This window comes from Gavialis gangeticus, unplaced genomic scaffold (assembly GCF_001723915.1).
Source record: "Gavialis gangeticus isolate Ggan-Ray unplaced genomic scaffold, GavGan_comp1, whole genome shotgun sequence".
Classification (NCBI taxonomy): domain Eukaryota; kingdom Metazoa; phylum Chordata; order Crocodylia; family Gavialidae; genus Gavialis; species Gavialis gangeticus.
This window is the reverse complement of record NW_017729022.1, coordinates 68,589,544-68,601,912: the sequence shown is the minus strand read 5'-3', so window position 1 is coordinate 68,601,912 and position 12,369 is coordinate 68,589,544. Positions and strand designations below refer to the sequence as shown.

The following is a 12,369-nucleotide window of genomic DNA, read 5'->3' as shown; positions in this document are numbered from 1 at the left end:
TTTTTTTTTTTTTTTTTTGGAAGCTGCCCCCATGATCTTGATTGCAACTAATTTGATAAGTGGTTGAGCAATTACCTGTTCCAGGCTGGGCTGTTTCTGATTAGCCAGTGTTAGATGTGTGGTGGGGTGCATTTCAGTGGACTTCGAAGCACTGCAAGTGCCCACAGCAGAATTTGTGCAGGGTTCACTTGTATTCTAGCTTTGCTTGAAGATACTAAGGAAGTGTCTACATAACACAGTGCAGTGCCACATAAGCTAGCTTGGCTACTGGCTAGCACTACATAACAGCCATGTGGTGCTGCTGTGGGATAATTAGGCCTAGTGAGAATTGCTGCGCAGATCTAGCTCAGGTACCTCTATGCCATTGCCTTGTGCCATAACAACATTCCCTTAATTTTCTTGATGGCTGAAAAGCATAAATATGTGCAGAATTATTTGGGGGAGGGGGACAGGGTCCAGACTCACATGTGTTGAAGAATGTGTAGATTCAGCCTCTTCTGAACTTCTTTTTGTAACATTATCTTGAGTTCACAAGGTTACAGCAGCAAAACATTCACATTTTACCACTAAGAGGAAGAAAGGTGGAAGATTTCCATCACATTTTTGAAGCCTTTTTTGTCATGTTCCTCTTCCTCTTTTTGAAGAAGTTGACTTGCTTTCTCTCTGCCTAATTTAATTGTCTATAAATAGAATTTAACTGTAGGGTGTCAATATTTGATTAATCTAAGATTAATGTTCCACCCTGGTCATGTGAAAAGGGCTCTCAAGTGTGATCTTCCTCAGCTATCTTTAATGAATATCATTATTTCTCATTATTTAATCATTTGAAATGTGAATCAGCTCTGAAAAGTTGTATTCTTAACAATTGCATTGTGGATTCCTTTGCATCTGTCTAACCTTCTTATCCAGCTGGCTCACAGTGAACGCGTAAACTGTCACAATTGTGGGTTTGGTATTTGATCTCGATTAAAATAGGTTCAGTAAAAAACAATGCGAGAAGAAAATGAAAAAGTGAAAAGGCAACTTTTAAAGTATCTCAGCAGATGTGTTCTTTTATTAGAGGATAAAAGGCACCGTCAGAAGTGGTCAGTATGTTTCAGAAGTAATAGCTCCAGAACTTTTACTGCATATGCCACCCCTGAATGGAAATCTTCTCTTGCATCTTGGCTTATATGCTTAACAAGAGCTAGTGGGGCTTAAATGTTTGAGTATTTAATGAGATAATATAATAATCACTTGAATGCGTACAAAATGGATATAAACCAAGACAGATGAAAGCTAGTTACAATCCTGCCACAAGGAGTTAAACAACTTTACATTGATATTAGGAAAGAGTAAGTTAAAATTGTTTACTGTCCTTCACCCTTTCATTCCCACCCCACACAAAAATTAACCCTACATGTGTATAAATGATCCACCCTCCTTTTTTTTTCTTTTTTTATCTCCCCAGTATTAACCTTATCACGGGTCATGTCGAAGAGCCAATGCCAAACCCTATGGATGAAATGACAGAAGAACAGAAAGAATATGAAGCTATGAAACTTGTCAACATGCTTGATAAACTTTCCAGGTAGTGTAACCACATCCACTCATTATAGGGTAAATGTGGAGTGCACTTGTAATTTCATTTAATTTTTTTTAATGTGTATAAGATAAAACATGTAAAAGAGAATGGTATTAAAATATCAATTAACAGCAGAGAATTATGTTTTGATTTAACATGTCGGCCCTATTATTCACTGAGAGTGAGCAGCTTTAGCCTTGTGGTGATAGCTCTCCCTCCTTGATTTAATATCTAGAAACTGATGCAGTATGCTTTGAATGGATCAGGAACAGTTTCTTTCTTCATTATGACCTACACATGCACAAGCACCAGTTTTTCATGCCCAGTCTAATACTAATTAAGATCATAGTCAATGGCCTGATTTGGAAGAGTTTAATCTGGAAATTTGAGGTGATTCTTTAAACACGTACAAGCCCCAATCCTAGTGACACTTATGTATGTGATTTTCATTGAAGTCCATGGGCTGTCCTTCTGGGTCCAGTTCTGCCAATAGGATTGATTTTACACAGAAGTCATAAAAACACATAATATAGTATTCTTGGGTAACTTAAATTCCCAGGATGTTTACTGGAAGATGAATTCAGCAACTCAAGTTCTTTATAAATCTGTTTATTAAACTTGTTTAAAAGATCAAGAATGCAGCGAGTGAGATGTGGGCAAACTTGGATTTTGCATTAAGCAATAAAGATTTAATTGGATCAGAAGTTTAGGCAGGGAAAATCTAGATGCATTTGGCTTGAAAATACTAGTACAATAATTTGTATAATTTAATACGTATATACTAATATGATATGCTAATATCGTCAAAGCAATCAGAGATTTACTGAGGGCAATAGTTAAGCATATACCTAATCTTAATAGAACTAAAATGTTGAAAAGTGAGGAAATTAGTGGAGAGGGCAGAGTATTAAAGTTAACTTCACAGAGTGTCATAATAAAGCTATCTATGTATTACCTGATAATAGAAAAGAAAAACTTCTGATAAGAGCCCAGAAATAGAGTGAATTGAGTTTTTGCCATCGTTATAGATGATCAGAAATAAGTTTTACAGCAGTTCCTTTTGGATTTTATCTAACCACAAACCTTCTCAATGCAAAGGGTAGAAGACACCTGCCATGGGGTCTACAAAAAAAAACAACCTGACAATAGTCCAGCAGCTGGTGTGCTCTGTCACTTACTTATTCTGCTGACCAATATCCCCTCACTCTTGCCTTGTGCTTCCACTGTCTTTCAATTATGTCCACCTGCTGTCTATTTAATACTTAGATTGCAGGCTCTTCAGGGCGTGGCATGTCTTTGTGTTGTGTATTCATACAGTAATTATTATGGGAGTAGCTCTGAATCATGGTTTGAACTCATAGGTCCTACCAGAAGCATTTGAGAGGTCTTCCCATTTTTTTCATATACTGAATATTTTTGATGTAGAAAAGAGTAACAAAAAGAAAAAAATAGAAAATGAGACTTCTTTCAGGAGAATGGAATTTTTTAACAAAATGTGATAGAGTGCTATTGTTCAGTTTTATATAAATGTTAAATAAGATGGGAAGCTGGCAGTCTTCTGTCCTGGTTAGAGTAAGTGATATGTTTATGGTAGTTGGACTTTCTTGGTTTCTTTGAACGACTGAATTTGTGCATTTGTTCTAACATTAAGTCTACAAGTCAGGCATTGTTTTTAGGTTGGTAATTTACAAATTAACATGGAGGACACTTGAAAATTAAATTAATTTTATGAAGTCAAGTTTTCTTTTTCTTTTTTCCCTACAGTAGAATTATACTTCTGGGATTGTAGCCTCAGGCTTTAGGACATTTTAAGTATTCTTTGCTTTGAAGCTCATAGAGTTAAAGCAGATCACTGGCAAGTCTGTTTTCTTTTTTTATAGTCGTTCTTCACCTGTTGGTACTAGGAAGTAACACATCAAGAATCCAATAATGGAAGCATTTTAGGTTTTGAGGTGCCTTTTGTGGGGAGCGGGAGGGGAAATTGAAGACAAAAGGGAGGAAGAAAGACTGTTCTTTCTCTTTCTCTTTCCTTCCCATAGGTTGCACATACTAATTGGGGTCCACTTCAGGAGGCGATTAGAATGGGCCAACCTCGTAGTATGGCAAAACCTGTGTATAGAATGTGCCTTGATTTATGGAAAAAATAATCCATTTAGAGCTAACATGCATAAAAGCTGTGAAGCATGAGAAAATTTAAGGCAAAATTGTTTTCTTTGCAGGCTTAATGTGGGAAATTCAACCCATCTGACTACAGCCCACCCCAGCTCTGTTTTTTAAAGTGGTTATCTAATGATAGATTGAATTTCTTGCAAAAAAACCCAACCTTGTTCACAGGGCATAATTGTGGCCAAAAATAATAACCTTTCATAAGCAGCCACAGAGTCTTTGTGTACAGTTGTAATGTGCTGAGAATCATCACCTTTTGATTACATTAGCATTTTGTATTACACTTTAATATTATTTAACAATACCTAGTAATGATGGTTTAATTGTATGCAACAGGGAAACATTTGAAGTCTTTTTTTTTAGTTGGCACCACTAAATTACAAAAACTATGATTTGAGATGGAGGAAGGTCATGGGTTTGTAATGCAGGGATTTATTGGCATTTTTAAAGGTAGTCACACTCTAGTAGACAAGGGAAAAGCAGATGGCAGTAGTCTAAAGCAGTGATTCTCAACCAGGGCACCCTGGAGTGCCATGAGATCCTTTGAAGGGCACCACAGGAAGTGTGAGAAGATAAACAGATAAGGGCTGACTTGGCCCTGTCTGCCTGGCTGCTCCCCCACCTCTACTTTCTGGCCTCTCTGCAAGGAGGTAAACACTGTAATAATTAAATTAGTTTTTGAAATGGGGTACAGCTCAATTTACAGAAGTTATAGAGAGCTGCCTTGAGTCTAATAAGGGGTTCCTTGAATCTAAAAAGGTTGAGAACGTCTAGTTTAAAGTTCAGTTTATATTGGCATTGCTACTTTTTTCAGTTGCTCATTATTTTCAATGTGGAAATTTTGCATAAATGAATTTTTCCACACTAAACAATAGAGCAAGATTGCTTCTTGGTGAGAGAACTCATTGTTTTGATGAATATTAATTCATACAGTTTTGTTTTGTTTTTTTAAATCCAAACATAATTTCCATGAAGAGGGGTTTGTGTTTCAGTGTGAGTGGGATGTTTCAGCCTTTTCTCATACACAGGTAGCAGGAAAATAGTTCTGAATGTGTGGGGTATGTTTTTTTCAATAAATGCTTCTGCAATTTAACCATAAAGTTGTTATGATTTAAATTGCAGTTGTGACATGAAATGACTTGAAGCTTTGTAATTCATGAAGATGGCATCCAGTATGTGAGAGAACGTATACCTTGTGTCAGGATACACGCAAGGAAAATAAAAGAATGAAGCATTTAAAAAGAAAAAGTGAACAAAAAGCTTGACACTCCTAATTTGAAATTAAAATAGTTGGGTTTTATATATTATCCTTAGGTTTTGTAAGAGCTTTTTGTTCCATTCACAAGAACTAAACTTTTTTGCCCAGATTTGGCCTGGCAAAGTTGTTTTTATACCAATGCTTTTAAATATAAGGGAAGAAGGCTTTTGACTTTTTCATTGTACTGGGGAAAATTAGAAACTACTTGGGCAGAGTTTTAGCACTGGAATTTTCTTCAGATTTATTTATTTTATAATCAGGATTTTCTTTGCAACAAATAGAGTATATCATCTTGTTGCAGCAGTGAGAGAGAGTGACTGTAAATCTAGTCATAAGGCATGTATTTGAGCTTCCAAAAACTTGCTCACTCTTTTCAAAAAGATTTAACACAACCTTTCACATTTTCAAAATGCTCAATTTAGCTACATTAAATCACTTTTGTGCACTTTTTCTGTTTGTATCCAATGTTATTGCAAACATTCCATATTAATTAAAATGTCTGATAAATATATGAAGGGTTTTTCTACCATTATAAATGATGGGCGGAATTATATATTAATTGACTAATTTAAAATGTCAGAGTGCTTTTTCCAAGCCAACCTTGTATTAATAGCAGGAATCCTTTTGCTTATGAAATGGTCCCCAATTACCACAGCTTGGGTTTTGTTGTACATTGAACAGAAGTCAACAAAACAAGTATGTAACAGAACCTGCCTAAATAGCAACCACACTCATTAAAAACGCAGAATTAATCATGGCGTGAATGAAGAAGGCAACGCTACACAGATTTTTTTCTTCTTCTTTTCTAATCATAGAACAAAATAATGTTACATGAAAGGATCGGAACTATTATGTAGTGCTTAATTATAAGGAGGTGAATAGGTCCCCAACATGCCATTTTATCAAAGGAGCAGACTGGTGTTTGCATGACGGTTGTTTCATTACAGACACTGTCATTAATTCCATGTGTCAATACTGCCCTGCAGTACACAGAGCAGAGAAGAAAGAAGGACCCTTGAAAACAAGGGAATGATTTTTGAGTCGTTATCAAGCTAAATGGCAAGCAGGAAGCTCGAACTTGTATAGGTAAATTTGAAGGGACTCTTGGGAGATCTGCAAGTGGCGGAAAAGAATGCATTTTACCAACTGCTTAATTATGGTGCATTTTCTAATAAGTATACTTGAATAGAATGCCTTGTTTGTAATAGAAAAACATGTGTCGCTGAAAAGGGTATTTGATCATAGTAAGGGTCATGCGAGGATTTTTATAAAATCAGTTTAAATATGCATAAATATGCATGTTTATATATTTGCATTTAAATATATTTACTAGATGTAGCAAAACTCACAATGCACCTCCCCTTAGTGGCGGGGGAAGTAATACCTCTTTCCTGTACCGTGACAACAGAGTTTACATTGTATAGCTGGGCCTAGCATACATGTAAAATTTGGTTTCTTACATGTAGGTTTGGCCATGTCTACCTGGGTACCGCATACCAGCTTGCACCTTTTAAACAAGAGAGGTCATCAGCTGGTGTTAAAATGCCAGAACTTTGTTGAGGTCTTTAAGGAACCAGTGCTAAACCAGTGACTCACAGCAGTGAGTGGAGCTATGACAGTTTATGCCAGTAAGGCAGGGGCCGGCGAAATACAGCTCGCAGGCCAAATATGGCCCGCCAAGCCATGCTATCCAGCCCAGGGGCCCCTAAAAAATTAAAAAAATTAACATTTATCCGCTCCTGGCTGCTTGTCAAAGATGACAGGAGCCGAGGCAGTAGGACCCAGGGGAAGCTGGCAGGACTCACCAGCAAGGCCAGTCCGGATACCAAAGGTTGGGGTTAGAGGGCGGGACGTCTGGTCCCAAGATGGCAACCAGGGGGTTGCCTCTGGGGATGGGGATCATAGTGGCACTTGAGAGGGCAGGACAGAATATGTGGTGGTTCAAAACACTGATGTACAGTGTTGAGGAATACAGGAGATCACCATTACCATATACATGTATATGGTACATTTGAGGGGGCAAGTCAGTTTCTAACGTTGTAATTGCTGTCAGTACAAAACTCTTGAGTGTATTTTAACCTTTAGAGAAAAGTACATGTTGCTTGTGTCGCACTTTGATTTGTATTTATAATGCTATTCTGTACTTCTGCAAATGGTTTACTTTAGTAAGAATAAGTTCATATCAGGTATATGAACCTCTATTTCTATTCCATGCATAGAAATTATAGAAAATTCAGATCTAAAAGAAAATTGCTGACCTTATTTTTGACGTATCACAAACTAAAATGGTCTAAACTTTTCTTGTGAAATTACACTTGATAATTCTGAATATCCTCATGGAAAATAAAACATAAATTGTATCAATGAGCTAGGAAACCTATATGAAGATTTACTTTCCTTCTGTTACATTTTGTTTAGAAGGATGAGTCAAACAATTGGCTTGACCAACTAATGGCCTGCAACATGAGTTTTGCAGAGTGGCACTGAGTTTTATAAGGAATTATGGTGAGAAAAGAAATCATGGTATTTCTTTGATGTGTTCCATGCTTATTCATTCTTGCTGTTTGACTTTCCCCTAGTTCTCAGCAGTGACTTAGGACACTGTATCTATGCAACCAGCATCTGATGCATTTGATCGGCATGTCCAGTTCCTTCTTCCTTATTCTGCAATCTTAAAAAGAATTCCGAATGTCAATTGGAAAAAAAGAGTTCAAGTAGGGGATCTCCAGTCCTGAAAATTTGGAGGCACTTCCAGATGTTGTTACTTTTTGAGGGCATTTAGACTGCTTAACAAAGAAATAAGCTATTCAGGCTTTGTAGGAAGGGTTTTCTTTCTGTCTAAATTGGAAGGTGACGATGACGTGATGAGTTTTGAAGATTTCCAGACTATGCCTGTCTGTAAGATCTTTAAGCCAGAGGAGAATTAGGTGCTGGTATATGAATAAACAGTTTTAGCTGCCAAGCTCTGCCTCTAAGATGCTTCTGAGATTCATTTTCAATTGTCTCTCCTCATGGATTGTCCTGGAAGCTGTTGATGGCTAAAATATATGCGGTCCAAACTTCTGTTTGCTGCATAGAACCTTCAGTAAACTACAATTGGCCTGAGATACGTGAGCAACCATCCTTGCCCTTTACATCACCTCAACAGTTGCTATGGCTGATTTAATTGCTCTTAGTTTTTCATTTCATGGGCCTGTATGGACAAGAATAGGAGTAGGAACTTCTTTTAGAGGCAAAGGGTGAATTGTGGTCTTGACTGAAACTGGTGACATAACTTTCATGGAGTTTAGTTGTACCTTCTCTGTGGGACTCCATCTCTGTTAAAGTCCTCCTATGGTGGTCAGATCTGTTCATTTTTTGTCTCCTTTTCTTCTTCCTTGTTCACCCCTGGTTTTATTTATTTGGTGTTTTTTCAGTACGTCTCAGGATTGTTTCTAAATTTTCACAGTGCTCAGATACCTGGGATTAGATGTACATCCTTCCCAGAGGTGCTTCAGTGGAATTTAGGTGCCCGGTTCACAAAGTGTATGGTCCTAATCAGTTCTCTTGGCAGCCAGGAAACTGTGTAGGTGCGTAGAATCATTAGGGACCTCTATTTGGCCTGAAAAGTTCTTGGACATCTCAGCTGAGGCTTGTGCATGTGCTCAGAAGTAATCCATACCTAGTATGTAGTGCCTGATTTCCACCTAAGCACCACTGAAATTCACCAATACTCTGTCCAAATCCCTGATGTTTTAGGCATTTACAGAGCACTCCCAATGCCTGAATGACACCATCAGCATGAATGTCAGTATGAAGTGCAGAACTGGATGTGCACAGTGCTCTAACCACTAGGTTGTAGCATAGGTTGCATGCAAGGCACTCTTTACCCTTACCTGTTGAAGCCAAGTCACTAGATAGAAAAGAGCACAAGATGTATGATGCCAGAAGGAGAAGTAACAAGAGGGAACCTGACTAACCCATTGCAGTGGGAGCTCCCCAGGGAGTGGGATGGTGAAGGGGGCTTGGATTCTGGGTTCCAGTCTTTGTTCCCAGTCTTGTTTCGGCATTTCACATTACACGTATTGGTTTAAAAAAATATAAATCACCCTGATTCTGTTCTGCATGCATGACTGTTGGCTGTCCAATGACCAAGTTTTCTACAAGGGCTGGAGATTTAAACATGAATGAGAGACAGTTATGTAGCTGAAATGCAGCTTTTAAGACCAGCTGAATTAGGGGGTCAGAGAATTTTGTCGCCTACTATTGAGCTTTAGGCTTCTAAACCATGAGGCTTCTAACTCCTACATTACATCCTTTCAGAGCAAAAACCTTCAGGTTTTGAAAAGATTCCAAAGCGTTTCACCACTTGCTTTGTGGGGAGCTTCCATCACAGCAAGAACAGTGTGGGTCATCTCAAGACACTAGCTTTGTGGATCCTCATTGTAGTTTGGGTCTACACCAGGGTGGCCAACCTGCAGCTCCAGAGTCCAAACTTCTGAGTCCAAACTGAGTAATGTGCTCGCTGTGAGCAGTTACATCACGTGATGTGACGCAACGGCTATGGAAGCTGGTCACCGTGGGCTTGTGCAAAGATTCAAGGATAACTTCTGAAGAGCCTCATGTGGCTCCAGAGCCATGGGATGGCCACCCCTGCGCTACAGAATTAGGTTTTGAAAGTTCTTTTCATGCCATTCTCCAACACTCCCAACCTCCAGGGTTCTTCTAGGTACATGTGGTCTCAAGAGAACTTTCTGAATAAAATTCACTGTCACTTGGCGAAGAGAAAATCTTAAAAACTGTATTACCAGCATGAGAAAAGGAGGAGGAGTCATTACTGAAGAAGAACACGTGGCCAAGTCCCTCCCCTTCAAGAGGAGCAATTCAAATCCCATACTAAATCACCCTGGATAATGGACTACAAGGAAGACGCATAGGGGCTATCCTCATCAGCATTCAGGGGTTGCAGCCTTTACATGAGTACCAAGTTCTCCCCATCCATCTTAGTCCTACTTAACAAAATGCACTGACTTTATCAGGTTTGGGGTCTCCCAAACCACACTTCATAGAAAATACTGCTTTTTCCTGTGATACTTGGAAGCCTTTATTCCCTGAATGTTACTGTTCTCATCCGTCTCACAAGAATGAAACAGTTCCTGATTTTTCTTTTGAGACTGGTGTTTAACCATTGCTGACCTGTACATCTAGCTCACTGTTCATACCGTGGAAGTCAGGTATTGCTTTTGCAGCTGCTTTCGTAGCAGCTATCAGCGGAAAGTGCGTTTGTTTTCTATGTCTAGTGTACTTCTGTTTCTCCCTGACTAAGGAGATAGTCTGGATCTGGCAGAGAGTTGGTGAAATGCATCTTTTTTCTTTTTCCTGTATCTACATTCTCCTGGTCCAGTTTATGGCTCTCTGTGAGCACAAGGGGCAAATTTCATAACATTTTCCCTCTCAAACGTGGCAAATTTGGGTCAGGCCTGCACACTGCTTAAAAGCACCTCTTGAAAATGAAAAATATTTTTCCCCCCTAAAGAAAACCCAAAATGTTCTTTTTTGACCTCACAGCCTTTGCCATAATCCACATATAATAAATGAGGTGATGAAAAGTAAGGATTAAATAAATCTTTGCTAATACTTTTTGATTGACTTAATCAATAATTAATCATCTTTTAGATGGGTCTGCAGCTTGTGGAATAGATATAATTGGATTAGCAGTGGAAAGGCCTTTGGAGCTTTGAAGAGATTAAAATGGCTGTCAATCCTGTAATTAAATGACCGAAAACAAAAGCAATAGTTTAAAAAAAAAAGCCAGCTGACTCAATGATTCAACAAGTACTTAAGTACCACTAGAGCCTGGGTTGGCAGGATGTGTTCTGACTGATTTGTTTCCCTGAATGAGATGAATATGTACCAAATAATTTATTTTAATTATTTGGGTTGCCTAGAATGGCAGGTGAAACTGTACTGACCATTTCTTAAAGAATTCTTAGGGAAAAAAAGGTAGTGTGTATATTTCAAACAAGGAGCAGATTCATTGTTTAAGCATTGACTTTTCATGTAGCTTTCATTTGGCTTTGTAGGTTTGGCCTACATAAATGTCTTTATTTTCCCCCTTTTGTCCCATCCCATCTTGGGTAATTTTTTGTTCCCCTTTCTTGTTCAGATGGAGAGCTTCAGTACAAATTTCCTCTTAAAGACTCTCTTTATAAAAGGACATAACTGTGTGTGATTGCATGTATGTGTATTATAGCAGTGTGGATTGATATATGTGTACTTATGCTAATAAAGATTTTTTTAATCTCTTGCAGAGATGAGTTTATAAAACCAATGGGAGTACGACCCGATGGCTCAATGGCTCCTTTGGCGGAGACAGTCAGTCAGTACCAGATCAATGAGCCAGAGAGTTCAGAATCTGACTGAAGCATCACCTGCATCCCTACCAATATCTCCTTTAATCAGCAGCTTTCCTTAGACATGAGACCTTTTATGTAAACACTCTACCCTCACACAAACCAGTACTCTCACTCTAATAGTTTTGTTATTGAGAGATTTAAATGATGGATCCTGTGATGTAATCTCTGCATTTTTATGACAGCTGTTTATATAGGAACAAATGACCTGTTTATTAATTTAAAGCTAACTGTATTTCAGTGGGATATTGAGAGCCTGCAATGCAAAACAAAGTAAAAATGTAAACATATGTATTGAAATCTATTGGAGTCTTCTTTTCTTTTCCATTGTCCATAGGTTTTACCCTCCTCTTGGGTTTGTACTGTTTTACCTACATTCCTTCCCTGACATGCAATTTCAAGAAAGTTAGACGAATGAAAGACTATCCTTTATGCCTAATAACTCATGAGGGACCTAGTGAAAAACTCACTGATTATACAACCACTTTTTCTATATATGACCTTTGCTAAATTGTTTCTTACCATCCATCTTCGTGGTTAAGCAGTCTGTTTAAAATGTTGCTGTTCTGTCAGTCAGTGATTACTGCTAAATCTACCTTAAGAAATAAGTTGCACCTTGCAGTTTTCTTGGATCAGAGCCACATAAATATAAGTCCAGGAAGGTTAACTTGTCTGAGTTGAGGAAAACATCCCTATTCAAAACAGCACTCAAGCACTTGCTTAGTTCTTGCCTGGAATAGCTATGGACTGAAGGGTACAATGATGTACTTTCATGAATTGGGGCCCACTGATTGAAAAATAATGAATGTGTTTGTTGAAGGGAAGTCAGCTCAAGAAATATGCAGGGCATTTTCTCTTAAGTTGACCTTTGGCCATGGTAGTTGGAGAGGAAAGTGTCATTCTCAGCCACTGCCTCTTCAATGCTGTAGCTTTGTTTTTAAAAGTAAATAATTGTAAATAGTTTCATAGTTTCTAGGGTCAGAAGGGAC

The 12,369-nt window shown here is 38.2% G+C and overlaps 1 protein-coding gene across 2 annotated transcripts in view; it reads left to right on the top strand.

Annotated features, from left to right (window-relative positions):
- The window catches only part of RIC8B (RIC8 guanine nucleotide exchange factor B), a 66,447-nt gene extending 54,766 nt beyond the window's left edge, over window positions 1–11,681 (top strand). The window contains exons 8-9 of one of the 2 annotated variants that reach the window (XM_019515333.1): window positions 1,451–1,570; window positions 11,279–11,681. In XM_019515333.1, coding sequence (XP_019370878.1) covers window positions 1,451–1,570; window positions 11,279–11,390 — 232 coding nt within the window. In that variant the 3' untranslated portion in view covers window positions 11,391–11,681. The remainder of the gene's footprint in view (window positions 1–1,450; window positions 1,571–11,278) is intronic. The other variant, XM_019515334.1, reaches the window with a different exon arrangement.
- The last annotated feature ends 688 nt before the right edge of the window (window positions 11,682–12,369 follow it).